At 47.1% G+C, this 25040-nt stretch overlaps 1 protein-coding gene across 1 annotated transcript in view; it reads right to left on the reverse strand.

The window, feature by feature from the left end:
• Nucleotides 1–25040, reverse strand: part of Sel1l3 (SEL1L family member 3) — a 112054-nt gene that overhangs the window by 24715 nt on the left and 62299 nt on the right. The window contains exons 12-17 of the mRNA XM_052734937.1: nt 17335–17454; nt 14557–14697; nt 9955–10017; nt 7107–7283; nt 4330–4457; nt 53–136 (exon numbers count right to left, since the gene is read on the reverse strand). Of these exons, the coding sequence (XP_052590897.1) occupies nt 53–136; nt 4330–4457; nt 7107–7283; nt 9955–10017; nt 14557–14697; nt 17335–17454 (713 nt within the window). The remainder of the gene's footprint in view (nt 1–52; nt 137–4329; nt 4458–7106; nt 7284–9954; nt 10018–14556; nt 14698–17334; nt 17455–25040) is intronic.

Raw genomic sequence — 25040 nt, forward strand, 5'->3', positions numbered from 1 at the left:
GTTGAACGTGAAGGGTTGAGGAAGTTTACTTTGACGTGGGTCCCAAGCTTACCACAGTCCCTCCAGGTAGGCATTGAGGCCTTTGCGAATGACGTGACCCAAGTATCCATTTTTCTCTGCCACGTGCTTCGCCCATCTGAAAAAGAAAGGAAAGAGAAGGGAAAATATGCAGACTGCCACAGATTAAATAATCACCTTTCCTCATACGAGCTCCATAAATCCCACTTGGGGAGTATTTTCTTGTTTGAATTTTTATAAAGCAACAAAGCAGAACAGAATATTAAGAAGGCAAAGAGAATGCATTCTGAGAGCCCTCGTTCAATGTTCTCGTTTACAAATGCTGAGTAGCAGCCTGCTATGGAAACAAAGACAAGTAATGCACATAATGTAAAAGTCTACTGATATAGGAAGACATCTCCGCCAAGGGTTCTATAGCTGTTCCTATTAAAATAAGTTCACTGGCGTTATCAGCACAGCTCAGAGGTACAACAGTGCTTAGTATGTGTCAGGCCTTGGGTTCAATCCTTGGTACCATAAAAATAAACAAATATATGCATTTACTGACATATGGTCTTGTGGTTTGAATGAGAATGGCCCCCATAGGCTTCTATGTTTGAATAATTGGTCCCCACTTGATGGAACTGTTTGGGAAGGATTAGGGGGTGTGGCCTTGTTGGAAGAGGTGTGTCCCAGTGGGTTGGGCTTTGAGGTTTCAAAAGCCTCCAGTGCTATTCCTAGTGCCTCTCAACTCCCTCCTCTCTCTCTCCATTGTGCTTGTGGATCGAGCTGCGAAGCTCTCAGTTCCTGCTCTAATACCATGTCTGCCTGCTGCCATGCTCCACACCATAGTGCTAACAAATCTTAACCCTCTGCAATTGTAATCCCCCAAAACCCTTTCTTCTATAACCTGCCTTGTCCATGGTGTCTTATCACAACAATAGACAACCAAGGCGTGTGATAAGGTTTCTTTGTTTTTAATCTGCTCCCTATTGTATCCTAGAGGGGTTTATTAGCAATGAGTTAATGTGTTGTGATCTATAGACCTTAAAAAAAAAGTATAAAACTTTGCCAGGTGTGGTAGTACAAACTTTAATCCCAGCACTTAGGAGGCAGAAGCAGGAGGATTTCTGTAAGTTTGATGCCAGCTTGGTCTATATAGGGAGCTTCAGGAGAGACAGAACTGCAGAAAAAAAAAAAACTTAGGCCAAAAAAACCAAAAGCAAACCCAAAGAAATAAAAAGTATAAAAATGAATAGCCACAAGTCAATAGAAGGGGAAAACAGAATTACTTATAAAACAATAGATTAATACAAAAGAATAAGAGGAAGCAAAAGACGAAAAATTAACCAGACAGGGTAAATAGGAAATAATAAAATAATAGATTTTCGAGATTTATTTATTTTATTTGGTGTTTGAGTGTTTGCCTACACATGTGCACCACATGCATGCCTGGTGCTCTCGGAGGTCAAGTGAAGGCATTGGAATCTCTAAAAGTGGAGTTATAGATGTCTGTGAGTTGCCAGGGTTCCCTCTGCAAGAGCGATAGGTGCTCTTAACCACTGAGCCATCTCTCCAGTCCTAAAGCAGTAGATTTAAAACCAAGGGTATCTACAATTGCACTAAATGTAAATGGACTAAGTATGCCAATTAAAAACTAAAACTGTCAGATGGAATAATTAATATGTAAAACTCAACTATATGCTGCTTACAAGAGCTTTATAACAAAGGGGAGAAAGTGATACATTAAAGGACAGAGAATGAATTAAAGTAAATGGAGACTAAGGCAGTGCCCACTAACAGAGATAAAAAGGACACTGTAAAATTACGAAAGAGTCCCCCAGAAAATCAAAATAAACCTATGTGACCCAATTACATAAATTCAAGACACACGGCACAAAATTGACATAACTGTAAGGGAACAAGTTAAGTCTATATATACAGAGCGTTCTAACACATTTCTTTCAGCAAATGGCTTAAGAAGCAGAACAAGAAAAGCCAGAAGGGATGCAGAACAACGCAGTCAACAAACTTGGTGTGGCAGTGTATGCAGACACTGTACCCAGCGAGTCTAGAAGAGCCTGTTTGAAAGACAGCACAAAGCACCTTCCAACACTGTTCACACGCTGCTCCCCCAGCCTGCTTCAGCAAGATCCCAAGGACTGAGGTCACGATGAATATGCTCTCTGATCACCCAGGACAAAAGAGTACTAAGAAAAGCTACAGAGTGAATGCTCACCCCAAATACCCTACATAACAATGAGAAGGGCTTCAAATTAGCCTGAGTTTTCTCACCAAGGTAAAGTCAGAACAGATTTGATCCCAAATGTCTTAGGAAAACAGCCTTTTAGGGAGCTGGGCTACAGGTGAGAGGCAGCCAAAGGCAGAGTCAGTCATGTTTTCTGTTTTCTATAAAGGGTGAGATACCAACGTTGGAGGTCCTAGATGGTTATTCTTTGTTTGCTTTATAACCTGTTAAAAATGCAAAAGGCTTGTAAAGATCTGCAGGGCAGGCACTAAACCACATCTCATCCACGAGCCACCACAGGCTAGACTCTGAAAAGCATTTTGGGTAGGCAAGACTCTAAAAATGTGCCTCCTGGGTGGCTGGAGAGATGGTTCAGTGGTTAAGAGCACTTGATGACCTTGCAGAGAATCCATGTTCGGTGCCCACATGAGGCTCACAACTGCTTATGACTCTAGTCCAGGGGATCTGATGCCCTCTCTTGACCACTGTGAGTACTGCATGCACATGGTGCACAGACACACACGCAGGCAAAACACACATGAAATAAAAATCAATGAATCTTCTTAAAAAGTGGGCCTCCTCACCAATCTTCAGGAAGTTGTTGCAGAATATGTTCCCACAAAACACTGGGGAAAGGACTGAGAAAGACAAGGACCAGCCTGGAGTGTCAAAACACTGCCAAAAACAGAGAGGGAAGAGGAAGCCCCAACAGGGGACACAGTCCATCTCAGGATCACAACCCCAAAAGGAACCCCCTCCCCCAAAGGTTCCAGGAAAAACACTGTGAAAAGGTTAACTTAATAGAATAGACCCGATGTGTCTGGGCACCCTGAGAGGGGACTTGAGTGACAGGAGAATTGGATCAAGAATATGGAAAATGACGGGAAGATGGCTCAGCAGTTAAGAGCACTGGCTGCTCTTCCAGAGGACCTGGGTTTGGTTCCCAGCACCCCCATCATTGCTCATAACCACCTATAACTTCAGTTCCAGGGTATCCGACCACCTCTGCTAGCCTCCTCCTTGGGCACCAGGCATACATGTGGTATGCAGACATATGTGCGGGCAAAACACCCACGCACATGAAATAATAAAAAATTAAAAATAAATAAAGGTCTATTTCTTAAAAGAATATGGAAAATGATTCATATATACAGAGAACAAAAATAATAATTCCTCAACAGAAACTTGTACAAGAAAGAAAAGGCGAGGCTAGTATGATTCATGGCTTAGTCATATCAATTCAATCCTGATACTATTCTAACCAAGACAAAAAGCTCCCGGGAAGACGGTAGCAGACAGGAAGCCTCGGTGTGCCGGGTCCTGGGAGGTAGCAGAGAAATAAAACTATGCCTTCCTTCTCCCAGGAAGTATCACTAATCGAGGCCTGTGATGGGGATACTAAAGACAGTGGTGGCAGCCTGCTGCTTGGAGGTGGAGGCCAGGGAAGAAGACATAACAGTCAGACAGTGACAGAGTCTATGGATCGGGAACCGGAGTGGGGTGGAGGGTGGGGGCTGAGATTGCTTGCTTCGTCTTGCTGGATTTTTTTAATTAAAGATTTTAAATACTTTGCCTGTCAATGATCTGGTTTTCTTTTTTATAATTTTATGCGTTTTAATTTTATGGATGCTTTACCCACATGTCTATCTGTGTAACATGTGTGGCCTGGTAGCTGAGGAGGTCAAAAGAGGGCATTGGAACCCCAAGACTAGGACTGTAAATGGTCATGAGCTGATATGCAGATGTTAGGACTCGAACCCAGGTCCTCGGCAGGGACAGCAAGTGCCTTTCACCTCTGAACCCTCTCTCCAGCCCCAATTATTTGCTTTTTTTTCCCTTTTAAATCTACATGCATGTATGAATGATAAATGCAAAAACTGAGTTTTAAAAAGTGTAACGAGGGATAAAGAAATAAACAGAAAGGGGAGGAAAGTGTGAGAGGGGAGAAGAAGGGAGGGAGGGAGGGAGGAAGGGAGGGAGGGAGGGAGGGAGGGAAAGAGGGGAAAAAAGATACCCCTTTTGTCAGGCAAGGTGACTAGAGGACATGGCTTTTCAACGGTAGGGGACATCTGACAGATTCTTACACAACAGCTTTCTCCGGATCTCTAGGGAAGGTCTCCAGGTTGCCCGTGATATAGTAAAGAGAACACCACAGCGTCCCTTCGATGTGCCCTCCTTGTGCAGCCTTATGGAAGTATTCACCAGCCAGCGTCTGCAAGGAGATGAACAGGAGCCCCTCTCATTAGTGCGGAGTCCTCCTGGCCACACAGGCCTCGGCACAGCCAAGGTCGCAGGTCCTTTAAGCCCAACGTTATCACAGGCTTATGTCTTCGGATACTTTAAAGCGAAACAGGTCAAGAAATGGCTCCAAAAAGACAGTTCATCCCAGAGGCCCGGGATATCCGACCTCACTGAGAACTATGCTGTTGATTAAGTTTACCCAATGAGGAAGGCACCTTGTAACCAGGAGCGCCCTGCCACCTCACTGGGTCCTCACAAAACCTCTGCCCGCTCGTGGAGGAGTGTGACAGGAGTCACGCCGCGTGAAAACTCAAGCATTTGCTTTCCTAACCTCACTTAATCCTTTCTTTACGCTCGTGCACAAAAAACTGCACTTCTAGAGGGAAAGTGAGAATTAGAATGTGACAGGGGATAAATCCACGCTCACAGATGTGTGGGAGGGCTACCAGACATTTGCGATGCATAAAAATATCAGCTTTAGTGCCGTCAGGGAGAGGTGGAGGGAAAAAAGAAAACAAACATTTAGGATGTGTGTGTGTGTGTGTGTGTGTGTGTGTGTGTGTGTGTGTGTGTGTGTGTGCCCACTGATCACCATTATTTATATCAGAAGGAGGTGAACTATTGTTTTTAAGAAGCGTGTGCTTTACAGGCAAGAGGGGTTTGGGATCGAATCTCAGTTTACCGTCGTCTGTCAGTCTGTGTGGCCTTATTCTTTCCAAACCTCTTTGGTTGTTTGTTTGGTTTTTGGTTTCAACTGTAAATGTGGCTTCTGAAGCCAGACATGGTGGTATATATTTGTAAGCCTAGCCTTGGAGGGGTGGAAGGAGGAGACTCAGAAATTCAAGGCTTGCCTTGGCTACGTAATAAGTTTGAAGTCAGCTTGGTCTTAAATTTACTTGTCTTAAATTTTAAGAAAACAAAAACAAAAAACTTCTGACAGTCCCTAGTGGAGAGAGTGAAGTGAGGATTACATGTGAAGATAGGTTCTGAAGGGTAGATTGATGTCTCACAAAGAAACCTCCAATCCATTATGATACCTCTTGCCAAATCTAGGGTGACCATAATATTGTGCATCCTAACATCTGCCACCTCAGCCACCCCCATTATTTTCCTTTTTTTTTTTTTAAACCCTGAGACAGGGTTTCTTTGTGTATCCCTGGCTGTCTTAGAACTAACTCTGTAGACCAGACTGGCCTTACACTCACAGAGATCCTCCTGCCTCTGCCTCCCAAGTGCTGGGATTAAAGGCATGCACTACCACCACCCAGCCTCCACTCTTAATCTCAATATACATCATCACTGACTCCTCCCCATTCTCATATCCCCATCCAACCCATCAGCCAATCCTATTTCCTCCTCGACCCACCTTGGAAATACCTTTGGTAGCCAATCATGTAAATAAAGCCTTGGCTCCTCCCTGCTCCATCTCACCTGGATGAAGGTCAACCTCCTCTTCTGTCCTTGTCTCCCCCCTAGTCAGAATCACTAGGACCCAGGAGGGGTCTCTTGAAAGCATGCCTCCATCACTCAAGTAGGGCCCTCCTTCAAGACTATTATTGGTGGTTTGCATCTCCCTTGGCACAAATGTCAAGTCCAACCAGGGCGTGCGTGGTCAGGGACCTCCTTGGCCTCATCTCCCATCTGTCCCCAGTCTCTTCCTCTCTCAGCCTTCATGCTGGTCCTCTAGCATGCCAAGCTTGCTTCCTTTTTGGGGCCTTTGCCCTAACCATTGCTTCTTTCTGGAATGTTCTCTTAAATATCCATAAGATTTATTTAGAAGCCTTTACAATGCCATCTTCCCAGATGGCTTTTATGGTCCCCCTTCTAAAACAGCATCCCTCCATCTCCTCTACTCCCAGCCTCTGTCTCTCTCATCAGGGCAGGGACTGGTGTGTCCACCGCTGTGTGTCCAGAGCCCATAAGTGTACCCGGCAGAGGGGACTATATGTCAGAGTTCTGAGTTATGATTCCCAGCAGCAGAGAGACCATGAAGAGAGGGTTCCCATCTCACATCAGGGACTAGGCCCTGACTCAAACTAAGTAGATAGCTCTAATGACTCAGAGACCTGGTAGCCCATTCTAGAAGATGGGCACAGACATAGCCCAGGTCCCAGGGGCTCGGATACATGAACCTGCACTTCTGAAGTGCTTGGCATGTGTGGAAGTGCCCGGTAAACACCAAACATGGCCTCTGCTCTTTGCTTTGTAACTCTGGTCTCGGCTCTGGCAACTCTACTCACACTTGGCCCTTTCTGCTCCTTAGGTCAGTCTTCCCGAACCATCTCTTGCTCCCTTATGGTGGATAGTTTCCCTTTCCACCCTCTACTCAAGCCTTCCTCTTCTACAAAGACGTCACGGCTACTCTGGCCTTCCTTGGTTCTGCTCCCTGGAAGCACTTGGATCATCTCCCATGTGGCTAAGTGCTTCTTTTCCTCAAGGCCGTCACGCCTTCCTCACCAGACCCTGAGCTCCTTGAGGGCAGGCCCATGTCTCAGGCCGTATTCTTACATCCCTGTCATCCTACCATGCCTTGTTTAGGATGGGCACTCGGCATACCTTCTTCCATAAGCATTCACAACCAGCCACTGGCCAGGTGTACAGCCATCTCGGGTTCACTCACCAGATTCCTTCCAGGAACTCCTGGGAAAATGCCATCCAAATACAGGACCCCAAGATTGTATGATGCATCTGGGTTCCCCATTTCTTCTGCTTTTAACCAGTACTTTGCTGCTTTGGCATAATTTTTCCTGAATTTGTGGTAATACCATCCCAGGCCATTGACGGCCTGATGCAATCCCTGGATTTTAGAACAAGAGGGAAATTATTAGTATTGTTATTTTATGAAATCTAAAGACATCTGGAAGCAGTTGCTGTGGCAGCATTCTTCCCGAGTTTTCCCTTTCTCGTTTTCGAGGGGCAGATGGCACTAAAGAAGAGCTAACAGCTAGACAGCACGAGCCTGCCCGAGAGACTTCCCAAGTGGATTTTGGCCCGGCTGCTGCTGGGAGTTCTGCCTTGTAGCCTCAGTAGTGACACTGGTCCCCAAATCATCTCTCAATGCCTACGGCCTTTATGTAACACCCCTGCAAATGCCTCTCCTTACCAAGCAGGATCCGGCATGCCCTTCAGATTCATGAGAACTGGGCTGCAGCAGGATGTCTGAGATTGAAAGCCCGCCCTGGCTGGGATGCTCTCTAGGTGACCCGCCTGGCCATCTGTTGATTCCTCTGTCCTAAACACCAACCGGCCTCCGAGGGCAGCAGCTGTGACAATCGGCTTGCACAGCTTCGGTGCTTTGAGATGAGCTGGCATTCCCAGTTCTGATGGGATTCGGGGTCTGATAGGGACTGGAGCAGCAGAGAAGGCTGGTGAGGAAAGGTTTCAAAATGGAGCTGCTAATGTCAGCTCCAGGGAAGGGGCTGTTGGTGTCAACCTGTCCTCTAGTGTCCTGGTTCTTACTGAGTGCATTTCATCGGGAACTCTTTCCTACTCTCCCAGATGCTCAGATGACGAAAATTCGGTTGTCTTGCAGGGCGAGAATAATCCCGAGAGAGCCTCCGGCCCTGCCATCGCACACCTGTGTGCGCCCTGAGCTCTCATGTCGCAGTTCTTGCCTGACCTGAAGACCGGGGGTTGGGCGGGGGGGAGGATTTGAGGGACCAACAGTGCCCTTGTGTCTGTGGACTTGTAAGGACAGTCTCAATGTGGAAGCATACCATGGTAGCCTCCCCTTCCATCAGGGAGGGACTGCCATCTTGGTTTTTAATCTCCGGCATGGGGTACACACCTAAGCGAGTGCCAAATGAAGGAAAGCTACACCCTGAATGCAGGTGCCAAACAAAACCCTATACCCTTCAGGTGGAGAGTCATGCCTGCAGGCCACTGGGATCTCCAGCCCAACAGTACCACCTGAGCATAGTCGGCACCATGACATTCACAGAAGCACTCTTACGAGCCTGGGACAACGTAAATTCCCTGTAAGGACTGCAGACTCTGTCTAAAGAAGTAATAGAGCAAGGCATCCTATGAAATGGCAACAAAATCTCTCTCTGGGACATGCCCACAGCAAGCGAGCCTCTGAATGGTTTTTCATTGCTTGGTTGGAGAGAATACAGCCTAATTCAGATGAACCTGCCACAAGCCGAAAGTCAGTGCGTCTCTGGGAATTGCTCTGGGTTCAGTTCAAGGACCCACAAGAAATCCTATGTACTCAGCCCTTGTTCTGAACATCTGTGTGTCTTCTAATCCCCAAAATCGAGTTGCAGGAACTTTCCCCACAGTCCCTGTCAAACACTGGGCCCTTAGTGAGTCTGAGAATCACACAGCACTGAAGGACACAGAGACTTCGAAATGCTTTGTAATCTGAATAAAGCAGGCTGAATGTGAATTCCCCACAAGGGGGGCTAAAGAGGTGCAGATTTCGCACTTGCACGGACAACCCTCAAACAGCCCCCACTTGAGGATGCTCTGGACTCAGTACCCTCAATGACCATCAAATAGAGCTGCTGTTCTCTCTGTGTGCATCACTTGTATTAGGTCAATAGCACATATGCACATAATACGTGGGGTCAGGGGCACTGCTAACATATAGGTAGGAAAGCCTTCTGAATTTCTTTCTCCCTGCTTCAACTTGCTCTATGGGGCAGGATGCTCTGAGCTTCCCCGAGAAAAAGAGTGAGGTTGAAAAATTAGCACGGTTACTTTTAGAAGCCTTGAGAACAAAGGACCAGCCAGGGGCCATAAAGGGTATAGAGTACCCTGGCGAGGTGGAGACTCAGAATGGCTTCTGTGAATCTATTCACATGCATCTCTGTACACAGGTGCATGTGGGGGTGTGTGTGTGAGGACTAAGTGTGCATGCATTTGGACATGAAGTATGCACGCATATGTGTGCATGTGTGTACCTGTGTGTGTCCTCTTTCAAGTGCTCTTATGGCCTCCATTCTGCAGGGTTCTATTGAAACCAGCCGACTGAAGATACTATTGAAATATAAATAGTGACAAAGGCAAAATAATTCATAAAGCTCTGACCTTGGTGATGATCTTTGTAAACAGCCCATTATCAAAGCACAAGGAGTGAATGGGAATTGGTCAGAACAGGGTTAACTTTCCAGGAAATTAGGCTTTGGTTTCCCTAATTCAATGGCTTTTCTCCTTGTTCAATTTCGAGGAGCCCCTCTGCTTGTTATCAGGGCAGCTCGTGATTATAATTTTAGCCTTCAAACAAAATCAGCCCGGAGTCTATTGGCGGTGAGGTGCATTCAGCCTTTGAACGGTGCTGTCCTCATTGTGGCAAGATTATGTGTGTGTTATAACTCAAAAAATGACTAGTCGCTGCACAGGGGGACCCCTCCCCACCTCACTTCCACCTCTGCTTTGTGAAAGAAGGTTGGCCATTTGCTTGCGCAGCTTTCTGAGAGCGTGGGTGTGTGAGGAGCTGTTTCCTCCCGACAATATGCATGGGTTACCTTGGAAGCAGCTTTCTTCATGAGCTCTAAGGCGAGCCGTCTGTTCTTTTTAACTCCTTGACCCTAAACATTGACAAACAGCCATGATTATGAGGAAAATAAACCCCGAATCCTCACAAGCATCACACAGAGACACCAGTGTTCAATATCAAATGCTTGCAAATAAACCCTGAACCTTTAAAACACACACACACACACACACACACACACACACACACACACACAATCGCTTTTCTAGGCACAGCAATATCACAAGATATCATTGTTGTTGTTGCCATAACCATCATCATCATCTTGTTCATGTTTGTGGGACAGAAACAAACTCCAACCTCCCAGCTCATCAGCTATAGCAATAGGACCCCCCATATTGATTATGGCATGAACTGTGTTTCCATCTCTCCACAGGTGCTTGGGGAGAAGCCGTCGGGCAGGTTGGATGGGTTTGGTCATCCTGGTGCTTTCCTCTGGAATTATCTAATTTGACACCCAGATAAAACATGTTATCTGTGTTGAACAGTCAAGAGTTATTGGCTCCGGTCCCCAGGGTATGACACTGTGGCTTCTGAATCAGTTTGAGAGTGTGTTGAAAAGGAGATAGGACCCTGAGAAGTCAGTCTCCTGCCTCCAAGGCAAGTGGCAGATGCTAACAAGTTTCTTTCTGGCAAATGGGAGATTTCCAGCAAAGGCGGCTTGTCCTCTGTATATAGAGATGGACTTTGGAGTTCTTGTTGCAAAAAAGGATCTTTCTAAGGGGTCTAAAGGACTATGTGGAGAAATGGTGGGTCCAAGAGTGCAGAGGAAAGATGTCCCTGAGGTCTTGACCCAAGCCTGATGTCAGGAGGGGAGCCAACTGAAAATCTCTGTTGCATCAAATTTATTCATAATCATGGGTCCCTTCCACTCTCCCAGTGCCTTAGGGGATCCTCCTTAACTCAGACAAGACTCATAGGGTCACGTGATATGACCACGGGGGGGGGGGGTGCTTTCTTTGCGTGAATCCAGCTCTCTGCTCTGGTTGGTTGACTCTCTAAGAACTGGAGGTGGTGACTAACACACCATGTGATCTTGGACCAGCACCCCCATCACCACATCTAAACAACCATAACAGCAACCGTACAGGGAGCCACTGACATTTCCATCCTCCTCAGACGCCCCAGAATCATATGATATGTGAGAACGGGAGGCAGGATTTGAACACAAGCAAGAACACTAATGATGGGTGATATCGTCCTGTATGCTGCGAATATGTGTTGCTCTGATTGGTTGATAAATAAAGCTGTTTGGCCAATGGTGAGGCAGAATAAGGTTAGGCGGGACATTCTAACTAGAGAGACAGGAAGGAAAGACAGAGCAGAGGAGACGCTGCCAGCCACCACCATGAGAAGCAAGATGTAAAGATACCGGTAAGCCACGAGCCACGTGGCAAAGTATAGATTTATAGAAATGGGTTAATTTAAGATATGAAATCTAGATAGCAAGAAGCCTATCATGGCGATAGTTTAAAAATAATATAAGCCTGTGTGTATTTATTTGAGTCTGAACGGCTGTGGGACCACAAGGCCGTGGGAGCCGGGCAGGACCAGAGAAAACTTACAGCTACAGACTAAGCCTCTGACCGACATACTATGCTGTCTACTATGTACTTTAGTTCCACTCTAGAGAGTATAGTGATGCCTAACTTCCTGCATGGTATGGCAAAGACAAAGGGTATACTTAGCTCTATGTTTTTCAGGCTCTCCAATAAAAATAAGAATCAAACTAAGGGTTAAACTCCACCCAAGTTCCTACTAGACTGTAACTTACCTATTTAGTAAAACTAATGCAAAGGGTAGGATGGAAATATCTTTTTTTTCAGAAGTATAACTGTGCTATCTAGTTTTATGTCAACTTGACACAAGCTGAAGTCATCTGAGAGGAGAGAACCTCAATTAAGAAAATGCCACCACAAGACCGGGCTGTAGGCAAGCTTATAAGGCATTTTCTCCATTAGTGGCTGACAGGGGGAGGGCCTAGCCCATGGTGGGTGGTGCTGTCCCTAGACTGGTTCTAGAAGAACCTGGGTCCTAAAAGAAACCAGGCTGAGCAAGCCACGAGGAAGGAGCAAATCAGTAAGCAGCACCCCTCCATGGCTTCGGCATCCTGCCTCCAGGTTCCTGCCCTGTTTGAGTTCCTGTCCTGACTTCCTCCGATGATGAACAACAATGTGGAGGTGTAAGCCAAATAAACTCCCCCCCCCCCGCAACTTGCTTTTGGTCATAGTGTTTCATCAAAGCAACAGAAACCCTAACTAAAACAATGCCATTACGTCATTTGATTAGGAAGAGGGTGAGAACACAGACGAACACCTAGAAGTATTAGAGAACAAGACAACTTTTGGACTGCCTGAGGAGCATCAGAGACAGTGAACTAACAGAACATCTAAACCCAGTAGAACACAAGGCTCATCTCACTCAGTTCTTTGTTTTGAAGGAATGAAACAGGACGAGGGAGGTTGATGTATGTGAAGGCTCACAGGAACACAGTATATCCCTGAACCCAGATATTCCAGTTTCCAGGGTAGAAATGTTTCCAGGATCCTTGCTGTTTAATCTAGTATTCTCGTCGGCTTCATCACGTAACTTCTCGAACAACTTCCTGCACCACATGCTAATCTGAGCAGTACCAGGAAGTTCTTCAATGAGACCAATGCCAAACACTGGCAGAGGGTGTGAACTCAGTGACAGAGGACAACACCGAGTCAAAGTCAAAGCTTCATGGTTAGGCACATGCAAGAGGTGATGCACTTGACCACCTTGGACAAGCCACACCCCTCACTCTGATGTCATATTTGCATATGGTATATTGGGTGCCCTATACAGCCAACGCACACCATTGCCTTTACATCTGGAATGCCCGTTTCCACGGGAGGCCCTTCTATGTGGACTATACTTAAAAAGAGCTCCTTGCCAGAAGCAATGCTCTCCCGAGATGCTGATGAAGGCCTCCTGCACTGTTCCCAGAGATAACTTAGTCAGAATTCAACAGCACCAGCAAAACAAAAACAGCTTTAAAATCTGGGAAATGAGACCCAAGGAAACACGTCACCTACAGTCACAGATGCCCATATGTGCATCCCATTCTACACCATCAGATGCCAGTGGGCAGAAACAATGCCTGACTCATGCTTCCCTCTTCTCTGGACTTTGCACAGTGTCTGGCCCCAACTCTGGTGGGACAGGTATCTCTCTGCTACAGCATTTCTGTCCTCGGTCTTCTTCTCCAGTGTATGAGCCCTCTGAGGCCAGGGATGTGACTCATGCCTCCATATGTCCCTCCACTGAGCACAGAGGCTGGCATGTGGCCAGCACAGAGTGGATGTGTATTAGATAAACACACTGGCATATGGAGAAGATTCGAATAATTTCTGTTGATTTGGTGCTTGGAAAGAGAAGGTCTAGGCCTCAATTTGGAAACCATAACAACCATTAGGTTTTCAGGCTTCAGCAGGGTTTAGAGGATTGAGCTTTATCGACATCATGGTTGTCAGTGCGTGAGTGGCCACAGCTGTGGATCTGGAGACAGGCCTGGCCAGGCACACAGGTGACATGTGGTTATTTGATGACATTCATTTTGGGGCATGGGCATAAGGTCCAAGGATTTCCTTACCAAAGCCAGAATGTCTCCATTTCCAATCTTGGGTCTGCAGTCATACGACCCTGAGTGCACCTGTTCTAGTCTGATTTCAGAAGCTAAGTGGGGTCAGGTCTGATTTGTACTTGGATGGGAGACTTTCCTGAGATTAGTGACTTGATACATTTGCATTTGGGTATACAGACCACAGATCATAAAGTCAGCCTGCCTGGATCCCTGCCCCAGGTGTGAAAGGCACTGGCTGGGTGACCATGGGTCAGTTACAAAACCTTTCTGTGTCTCTGTTGCTCTATATGAGTATAGGATGCTGAAATTACGTAAAACATCTCCCTGGCCATGAGGATTCAATGTGCTAGTTTTTGTGAAGCAGGGAGCAAGGACTTCATTCAACAATGACTATCTTGTGAAAGGCACACGTGTGGTACAGTTTCCAAAGCCCGTTGGTCATGTTGTTTCATTTGGTTCATGATCACAAGCATCATCCCAGGACATAAGTTTTTTCAAAGGTATCCACAATGGGTGCAGCAGTGGGGCTCTAATACCTGCCCTCTGTCTTCTGGACTCTTCCCTGCCCTTCCTCCTTAGGTGTCAACCAGATTCATTCCCCATCCCCCCCCCCCCCCCCCGTTATTGAGACAGTTGGGGTCTGACCCAAACACATGCTCTATTGAACCCGAGATAAACGTGTAGCCCCTGTGGGGCTGGCAGCTATGCCCCAAGCCGTGAAATATGGGTGTCTCCTTCAGAATGTCACAGAAGTATAGAGAAGCCAGGTGTCAAGTGTAAGACTGTCAATTAAAAATGCGCCCAGGGAAGTGCTTCTGACTCTTCCTTTTCAGCGGTGTCCCTCTCCATCACAGGTGACAGCCGCTTGTTCTAAGACTCCCTGTTTGCCTGCACACCCACAGGAAATGTCTCAGGATGTCTATTATCAGAATTGAACAATTTTAGTCCAAATTAAGTGATTCTCACCTTGAATAACACGATGGCGTAGTCATATATCAGTGCCGGATCCTCGGTCTCCAGGGCCCCCTTAGCATACCACTCGATGGCGGCCTCGGGGTTCTTGGCTACCCCTTGCTGTCCCCAGAACAGCATCTGGGCCAGCCGTTGCTTAAAGACAATAGTGATTTAGAACAGTGAGTTTCCTGGGTAATGTTTCACACTTGAGGGGGTGGGTGGACAAACCTAATGTAAACTGTTCTAGGTTGAATGGCCAGCCACAAAAGGGACATCTGTGTCACCCCTCAAAAGCCCAGGGGTACAAAGAATGCAAGAGCCAGAGGAAGCAGTGGGAAGAGATGTGGAATGCTGATTTCCAGGCATGGCATAGCTGTTACACTCTGTGTGTGTGTGTGTGTGTGTGTGTGTGTGTGTGTGTGTGTGTGTGTGTGTGTGTTTGCGTGCACATTTTCATAGGTCCGAGGACAACTTATGGGGCTCTCTTTCCACCATGTGGGTCCTAGAGATCAAGTTCAGATAAGCTAGATATCAAGCTCGGCGGCAAGAACTCTTACCCACTGAGCCGACTCACCAGCTCCCTGGTCACTCTTCATTTTTTAAAAGGTTTATTTATTATTTTTATGGGTATGTGTGCGTACCCAAGAAAGTCTGGGTGCACCACATGCATGCAGGAGCCCCTGGTGACCAGAAGAGGGCGTCAGAGCCTCTGGAACTGCAATTACAGGCAGTTGCAAGCCACTATGTGAGTACTGGGAACTGAACCTGGGGTCTCTGCAAGAGAAGTGCATGCCCTTAACTGCTGAGCTGTTGCTCCAGCACTCCCACGGCACCTGTCACTCCTGAATTCACAGCAGTTGTTATTACCTGCACATGATCTCTATGAGAATGGGCCTATAAACACCTTGTCGTAGAAGGGAGAGGGGTTCATGGGCCCCCTCTCTTCCTTACATTAACAGCTGATGAGGGATGGAGAGTTATTTGGTACCCACGTTCCTGTGAACAACCTTCATGAAACTCAATGTTCCCCCTCCCCACTCCTCCCTCCCTCCTCCTCTCCCTTTTTCTCCCTTTCTCTCTCTCTCTCACATGCATGCACACACATACACACACACACACACACACACACACACACACACACACACACACACAAAAGTAGAAGGAGACTAGTTGGGAAGAGGAAAGGGATTATTGGGAGGCTGGAGCAATGAATAAAATGGAAATACATTATGTACATATATGAAAATATCATAATGAAACCCATATTACATGATAATTAATATATGCTGATGATAACATATAACATGTTTTAGGTGGAGAATAAAGAATCAAACATTATTTGTAAACAGAGGCAGGGGGAAGAGCCTGAAGATACATTTGCATAAATGCAAGCTACAACGCACATGTGTGTTCTTGCCTCCTGACAGCTCCTGGCCTTCATCTCACGATGGATCCAATCACAGAGACAGCAGTGTGGACAGGAGATCAGTGCCACTGAGAAGTGTCCCAAGACAGACCTCCTTGCTGGTCGCTGACCAAACGGAGAGGCAGGACCCCCTACAGGAGCGGGTGCTTGAGGAGCAAGGTGAGATTCTGCTGACCAGGTTCTGTGATCACTAGGCAAGTTCCATCATGTTCCAGCCAGTTCTGGTTCTGGTCCAACACACACACACACACACACACACACACACACACACACACTGCTTTACCTAGTTCTCTCAAAAGTTCCCAGAAGCTTGTGCATATAGATTTGCTGAAGGAAAGAAGTACGTGTCCACTATTACAAGACTAATGTAATTAGTCACAGTAATGTAACTAATGTGAGCTCTGGAGCCCCCAAGGCATTTCTAGAACCACACTAGTCCCTGCTGGAGGGATAGTAGGCCAGGGTTACAAACCCAGGAATGAGGGCAGGGCCTCCTTTGTTAACCATTTGGCCCCGTGGGGGTCCCTGATTGTCTCCCCTTCTTTCTGACCCCACACCCATCCCTCCAATGTCCAGCAAAGAAAGTACCAACTAAAGTTCCAGGACAATCTCGATGGAGCACCAGGAGACTTCTGCCCTGAGTGGGATGATTGGTCAGTGCCTCTGACGGGTGTCCCTTTCCTATCTCTGTTCTTCTGCCACTCAGCGGTGCCGGAGCCTTCTCCCTCAGACTGTAAAGTTCCCTAGGAGCCCTCATCAAATGCTAAAGCCCTCTTTTGGGAAAAAAGGCTTCTGGTGACGTTAGCCTCAGCAAGCTGCAGCCAAGGGCTTTTCATCCGCTGCAAATCAAACTCCTAAAACTTAAAGATGTAAGATGTTCAAGAGACAAGGTCAATCTTTCTGGCTTGACACTCTGTAAACGGTTATTGTTCTCCTGGCGGAACACACGGCCATCTAATTTTTCCCACACCCAAGGTGCTCCTTGTTTGCTATCTGATGCATGCACCAACAGAGTCTTTAAGGGTACGGGTATTGCGGTATCTTCTCTTTCTGACTGGGTGGGAGGATGAAACCCTAGCCTCTTGAACTTGTGAATGACCATGTGATATGCTCGGGGACGTGGGCCCCTTATAGCAGAAGTGTTGCCCACTAGACTCAGATATGCCGTGACTGTGGCCCCGACAATGATGTTGGAAGTATATAGAGAAGCCTCATCCACCTGGGCTCCAAGGTTTCAGGAAAGAGCTCCATGAGACATGACTACAAGTAGAAGATATGCTTTAAGCCTATGGGGAGGTTTTGTTACTGAAGCAAAACTTCATCTGAGATGATGGACAGACTCTTGAAGATGGGCCTCTGCCTACCTGGGCTGCTGCGTTACCGCGGGTGGCTTCATGCTTCAGCCACATAAAGACATCTCCATCTTCTTTGGTTTGGACTTTGAGTATTTCATCATCTTTGAGTCTAATAGCTTCAACATAAGCCTAAAAAGTAAGGAAAGGAAGAAAAAGGGGAGGAGGGGAAGAGAGGAGGTAAACACCCAAATGCCGTGAGCGTGCACGGACACAATATTTTCAAACCAGCCTTTGTTCAGGCAAAACCCATATGAATAATTTAAATCTTAGGCGTGACTACATGGTCACGGGAGCGAATTATTTTTAAAACGCATGGACCACATCCTGCATGTCTGCATTGATATTTGTTCCTATCAAAGTATTTGGGGAAGCCAGGCTATTTTTTTTCCACTCCCACTTTATTATTCAAGCTTGTTTGAAAGTCTGCCTGATGTCATGGTTCTCGGAACCAGCTCCCATTCCCAACAACAGCAAAAAAAAAAAAAAAAAAAAAAAAAAAAGGTATTTTCTAAGTATGACCTTAATTTTTACCGAAGCATCATTATCTGACATAACTAAACATGTTTACTTCACAGCTTCAGTTATCTGCTGCTGTACCCTCAAATTTTAGAAATCTACCCTGAAAAGAAGCGCGCATACTAAACTTTAAGAATTTGAGGTGGGATGTTCCATATGCTCTAAGATGAACCCAGAGGGCAAGTTCACATGGTAATCTGAATTTGCACACAGCCTGTCAGATATCTGACTTCTTTGAAGAAAGTAGGATCCACTGCAGTGTACACATTTTGGCCGTGTATTAGAAACCGACTCCCATTGTTTTGTGGACTGCTGTTATGCATGATGGAGGCTGTGTAGCATGCCACCCAAGCACCGCCATGCCACAGGCAGGTGTGAAAAATTGCAAGAGCAGCCTCAGAGAATGAGGCGCCAGGCCTGATTTCCCTTCTGACTGCCTTTGTCTGTTAAGAAAATTATTCAGTCACAGATTCTGGTCTGTAGCTCTATTGCTTAAAATGTCTCTCAGCTGCCTCCTCTGCTGGGTCTGTGTGGGGCCCAGGGTCGCTTTCAGAGGCATTAGGGGACTGAGGAGTCAAGGCTCCTCCTGCAAGGCTCAGGACCCAGCTCAATCCATTCCGGCCAAGTTCAACATGGAAGCAATAATGACAGCCTTTCATTGAAATCAACTATGGCGTCAGTGTCTTCACGTATTCCTCACAACAAAGCCGTGACTCAAACCTCCACCCCACCCCTAGCCCGAGTGAACAAAGTAACAAATGGAGGCTCCTAAGGGGAAAACATGAACTCCAGCTCACACTGCTAGGCCCTGAAAGCCAGGCTAGCACAGAGAGCCTCCACCCTTGTGATGTCGCCCTCTAGCGGGAAGACCCTGCAGCCTCAATAGGAGAGAGTCAGTCTGGTCAAGCCAGGGACTCCATATTTCCAGGGCAGAGCTGGCAGCTGGCATTGCAAGATCACTTTCATTTTTGGTGAGGAGCCTGGGGTTGGGCAGATAAGAATTCTCGGTTTTATGTTCATGTGGAGAATTCCACTGTGTTGATTCTTGGTTTTCTTCTTCTCCTTGTCACGAGACTTCAAAGAGAAAGACCAGACACATAGAGACAGTTCCGCCTGAGGGCCTCACGCTCTCGGGTCTCTGCAGCTTTGGCACAGATGACATGCCAGGGACCCTCATGAGTAGTGTGACAGGCGCTGTCCCACTCCTGACCCCAACAGACAACCATGCTTGGAAATCTGATGAGACGGCCATGATCCACACCTCCATGTCACACACGTGGATGCCGAAGCCCACGAAAGTTAACTAAACTGCCCAAGATCATAGCATCAGTTTTTCAAATTTAGGAGTCAAATTCAGGCTGGCTCACGCTCATGCCTGGCCCCTAGTCTCCCTCGAAGGAGTGGTGCCTCTGGGAAGAAGCACATGGTGGACTGTTTCCATGCCCCCTGCCCTCCCATACACAATGAACTCTCTCTGTGGGCGCTGTCAGCTGGGTCTTGCTGAGATCACATTTCTATGTGTGTGGGCGGGTGGAGGCGGGGGTGGGGGGGCATGGGGGAGGAACCCGAGCAACCCTGCACAGCTGTGAGAAAAGAGCACACTTGCTTCTTCTGGCTCCATGGCCCTTGCAGGACCTGTGGGTGCTGCCATTGAACTTCCCAGGAATGGAAAAATATTAGGCCCACACCCTTTCCTCTCTGACCCAGGGGATTTCAGTTCCGATCCACCACCAACTAAATGTGAGCCTTGGGCCGCTTACTTTATTTAGATGGTACTGCTTTTCTGCAACCAGAAAAACTGGCATGATATAGTACCTCCCACCTCCAAAGCACTCAGGACGTGAGCCATTATTATTATTATTATTATTTTAACAGTACAAAGAGGAAGATCTAAGCTGAAATCTAGACTCTGCTACTCATTTTCTGGGTGACTTTAGGTGACCACTTTTATAAAATGGAAATAATATACTGACCCTACAGGTTTGCCAGCCTATATGTAATCTATGCATATCTATAATCTATATATAATTTATGCATACCTATAATCCCAGCACTGGGGAGATAGAGGCAGGAGGATCAGAAGTTCAAGGTCATCCTGCACAGTGAGTTTCATGCTAGCCTGGGCTACACGAGAAAGAAAAACGGAAGGAGTAAAATCTGGAGAGAACGTATAAATGTCAGACAATTTTTTGAGAGCTCATATCCTGTGCCAAGCTCTGCTCAGCACGTGGATGAACTGACGTGTGTTGTAACAACTGTGTGAGAGGCAGACAGTCATGGTACCCAGGTAAGAGTGAGAAATGGAGGTAAGACCAACAGCAAGCACAAGGCTTCACCCCTAGTGTAGACAGACTGCCAGTGAGCCAGTGAAATCTGATCAGTCACACTGCGTGCTGCACCCAGGCAGAAAGGAATGCCTCTCCATGTTTCTGGGGTTCCCAAAGCAGCAGTTAGCACATCAGATGCCTATGCCTGGGCTTTCTGTGAAAGGAGGCGGTCTGCAAAAAACACCTAAAGACAGAATGGCCTGAAGAGGGGCAGCTTAAAGCTGCTGATTCATTCAAATAGCATGTTGTGGCTAGGGATGGGGTAGGATAGAGAGAAGTAGCCATGGTGGGGTGAGGCAGGTATGCAGAGCCAAGGATGCCATACTAGATATTCTGAGAAATCCCAAGGTTTCCGGGAGGTCCTTCAGCTGCTTTTTTCATAAATCAATGTCATCTGATCTTACATCACAGGGTTAAAGCCTGCTGCCAAGTTCCAGGAGGACCAGTGCCTGGAAACTGCCATCCTCAGACCCCTGGACCAAGTGCCAGAGAAAGGCGCCACACTGTCCGGGAGAAGATTCACCTTCCTTCCCGTTGCCCATGCAGGCTGCCAAGGGCGCTCGCTGTTCCTGTTAAAAGGCTGCTGTCACTGGTTTCAGGAAAGGCCAGAGAGGGGAGAGTGGGGGGTGGGGAGGGGAGAGAGAGAGAAAGAGAGACAGACAGACAGACAGACAGACACAGACAGGAAAGAAGGAAGGGAGGGAGGGAGGGAGGGAGAAAGAAAGAGGGAGGAAGAAGAGAAATTGAGGCAGGGAGAGAGAGAGAGAGAGAGAGAGAGAGAGAGAGAGAGAGAGAGAGAGAGAGAGAGAGGAAGAGCTGGAAAGAAAGAGGAAAGAAAAGAAAGTGGGAGAGTGGATAAGAGAAAGGGAGAACAGAACAAGAGGGAAAACAGAGAAAGGAAGGGGAGACGGGAGACAGGACGGGACAGCTGGCTGGGCTGCAGCTGGACATCATCTAGAAATGCAGCCTTCTGAGGATTTGTTTTGTGGCCTGCCGCCCAGGCAGCGCCAGAGAGCCAAGGAGAAGCTGGCGAGAGGCTGGGCCAGTGTCCTAGCCAAGGCTTACACCTGCTAACCATGGCTTAGTTCTAGCCAGTTGGACTGCTGGCTCCCAGTTTGATAGGGGTGGTTCTTAGTCGAAAGTTAATGTTCTTGTTTTAAAGTGGCGGTGGGGAACTGTTGACTACTGCAGCAGGGAGAAGGGGAAGCGGGGTTCCACAGATGCTCACAGCTGGATCTCTTCGGGGTTCTTGCCCTGGGAGCTCAATCTGTCAAAGGCACCCACCCTACAACCCTGAGGGGGCAATGACAGAGATGTGCCTGGGCGCTATGTGGGAGTCCAGCAAGGCCCCAGAGGAGGTTGCCGCTGAGCACATGGTACAGTCGGGAGGTTCCCAAGGAAATTGTAGGGGAGGAGAGAGCAAAGAGCCTGGACAGGGCCAGCACTGTGAACAGTGTGCTGTGGCCAAGATATGGTGATGCCAAAGTTAGCAGGCCAAGGCAGGGTAGCCAAGGGTAAGGATGGGTAGAGAGAGGGAGTGCAGACAAGAAATGCCCTTGTATGCCCTGGTATGCCCTGTGATAGAGCTGGGTGCCTTGGGGTCAGTTCTTAACCCTGACTATACATTATAAGGATGAGAGGAGCTTCTAATATACATATATACATATGCACACACACACGTGTACATGCACACTCACATACATTCATGTACACATAAATGCACACATACCACACCACATGCACACATGTGCATTGTGCATAAATGAACATACCCATGCAGATACAAATAAATACATGCACACACATGCATGAATGCACGCACACACATACCTCAGTATCCCAGGAGGATTGGTTCCAGGATCCCTACAAACAATGAAATCCTTGATTCTTGTCTCTTATCTAATGTGATGTGGTAACTGGGAACCCAGAGCATCAAGCATGCTTCAAATGCATTCAACCACGGTCTCACAGCCTCAGCCCCATGCTCTAAATCATGGCTAAATTACTTACAATACTTAATATAATGTAAATGGCATACAGATGGCTACGATACTGTGTTTCTTAGGAATACTGAAAAAAAGTCAATACACACAGGAACAGACACCTTGGGTTTTTTTTTTTTTTTTTTTTTTTTTTTTTGGAATATTTCCAATCTCTGCTTGGTTGCATTTGAGAGTGTGGCCTCTCAGGCAGAGAGTAGAAAGCAATATACACACATATATTACCTTCAGTCTAGGTGCGATCTTATTCAGGGGTCCTGGGGGTTGGGACATCAACATTTGAATTGGGGGAAACACAATTTTGCCCCTAAGGGAAGTTGTCGCAGCCGCTCAGGGGAGAGATAATCAAGGACCACATTAGGCAGTGGTGGCAGCGAAGGAAATGGAGAAGAGAGAACTGGGGTGGTTATTAGGAGGAGGGGCCAAAGGCGGCCACCCCCATTTCCTAGTGTAGCTCTTGGTGTCATCTGGGGAGGTGTTAGCACTAGAGGAAGGAAGACGTGGAAGGTCAGCTTCTTTTGTGTCATAAGTGAAAGGAAAGAAAGATGTGGGGTGGAGATGAAGATTGAGTACTATCAATATGCAAATGTGGCTGTGGCCGGGGATGGGACTGAAGCCCTCCATGCTCCTAGAAGCCACAGAGAAAAAGGAAAGCTGTGACCAAACTGAGAGAGAGACAGACAGACAGAGAGACAGAGAGACAGACAGACAGAGACAGAGAGACAAAGAGACAGAGAGAGACAGAGACAGAGAGAGGGATGGAGGGAAACTTCTAAGGTCTGGGCTGAAGGAATGCACCTCATTTGCTATTTAAGTCACAGAACAGAGGGGAAGCTAGGTGTCCCTTCCTGTTCCACCTGCAGCAAAGTCCCGCTCAGTCACACGTGAGGAGCCGAGTGAGAATCCCGCTAAAGAAGATGAAATGACGTGAGTCGCAGAAGCAGAGATGCCCAGAGAAGGGAGAAAGGCATTATTGACAGACCCTTCTCGGTTAATTAGAGGGCTGCCTTTCAAGAGCTCCTCATTTGCTACATTATGCTGGGGGATTAATAGATACCTCAACAAAAGGACATTTAAATGAACGCATGACACCTGCTTCAATCCTCAAGAAGCCATTAATTACGGATTCTTAAGAAAATGAGTGATGGCACAACGCCTCTAAGTGTATAATTCCTATCCACGATGCCTAATCACACGGCCTTTCAGCGGCGAGACACATCTTTTCTGTTCAGCTCCTCCGGTTCTGACCAATTAAACATTCTCATTCCTAATCATAACATTTCACATGCCAAATCTTCAAAAGAGAAGGAGCTTGTCAGCCACGTACCGCTTCCCGCTGCTAATTGATGCTGAATTCGAATTCTGAAGTGTGTGATCTACACATGCAGGATGTTGTGAACATGTTTGGGCTTGGTGGAAAGGTAAAGGCAGACTTAATTTTTGCAACTTGATTTTGGAAAAATGTGTTTTTCAGGGCAGTTTTTTTTTTTAAACAAAAAGGTTGATTAATTAATTGCTGTCAAACTAAGGTTAAATTTTGTAGATCACTTATATACACAGAGGGAATAGTCAGCTGTAAGTGACAAGTTTTGTGTGGGTTTATTTGAAGAGAACCAATATTGTCTAAAGGAATTAGAATGTCTCTATAGAGACAGACTTCTGGTTTTTATGACTTCTGTCCTCCTCCTCCTCCTCCTCTTTTCCCCTCCCCTCTCTTCCTCCCCCTCTCCCCTTCCCTCTCTTTCTCCTCCCTCCTCCCCTTTCTTCCTCCTCCCCCTCCCTTCTTGGGACAGGGTCTCACAAATCCCAGCCTGGTCTTGGACTTACTATGTAGCCAAGGATGACCCTGAATTCCCGATCCTCCTGCCTCCCTCTCCTTGGGGCTGAGATTGCGGGCACAGGCACTACACCTGGTTTCATGGGGGGCTGGGCATTGAACCTCGTGTGTGCTAGACAAGTGTCTACCTACATCCTGAGCTACATCCTGAGCCCACTCTGTCATGTTTCACATTCACTGAAGGCTTCTCTCGGAACCGTTTATTCACAACAGTAGAGTGGCCACGGTAGGTTTTTTGTTTGTTTGTTTTTCCCCAGAAACCATCTATTTCCAAGTATCAAACACCACCTTTCTGCCCTGTGGGCTTCTGACTCAATCCAGTTTGGTTCCCAGTCAGTCACTAAGATTCAACAAGTCTGACCTAGTCAGGCTTGTCCCTCAGACAGGCCTGCCCAGCAGGCAGGAAAATCGAAGTTCACGGCACAGGTTCTGCCAGGGAGCCTCACACTGTCTGTTGTAGCACGAATCCCAATTGGTCTTAATAAAAACCCAGAGCTAGATATCGGGGTGAATGCTGAAAGATCAGAGAGACAAAGGAACAAGCCGCAGTCACCTCTCACCTCACCAACTCCTCAGCCGAAAAGGACTAAGCTCCTGTCTCCTCCTGTCTTATGTTCCTTTCTCCGCCCAGCCATATCACTTCCTGTCTCCCCCTCCCTAGTGCTGGGATTAAAGGCATGTCTGCCTCCCAAGTACTGGGAGCAAAGGCATGAGAGCCCAGGTGCTGGGATTAAAGGTGTGGGCCACCACTGCCTGGCCTCTACGGCTAACTAGTGGCTGGCTTTGCCCTCTGATCTTCAGGCAAGCTTTATTTGTTAGCGCATACACAAAATACCACCACAACCTGTGACTACACAGACCCAGAGGCCCATTCGTTTCCACATTTCCCTGGCAGAGATCAACAGGTGCAGAAACACCATCCAGTCAAAGCTTGAAATCCTCACCAGCTGGCCCTTTACAGAAAAAAAAAAAAAAACAAAACTCAACTCCCACAGTAAAGTAGCTGCATTTATCAACATGAACCATCTTATGCGC

The sequence above is a fragment of the Peromyscus californicus genome, unplaced genomic scaffold (assembly GCF_007827085.1).
Source record: "Peromyscus californicus insignis strain IS unplaced genomic scaffold, ASM782708v3 Scaffold_13__1_contigs__length_99412109, whole genome shotgun sequence".
NCBI lineage: Eukaryota > Metazoa > Chordata > Mammalia > Rodentia > Cricetidae > Peromyscus > Peromyscus californicus.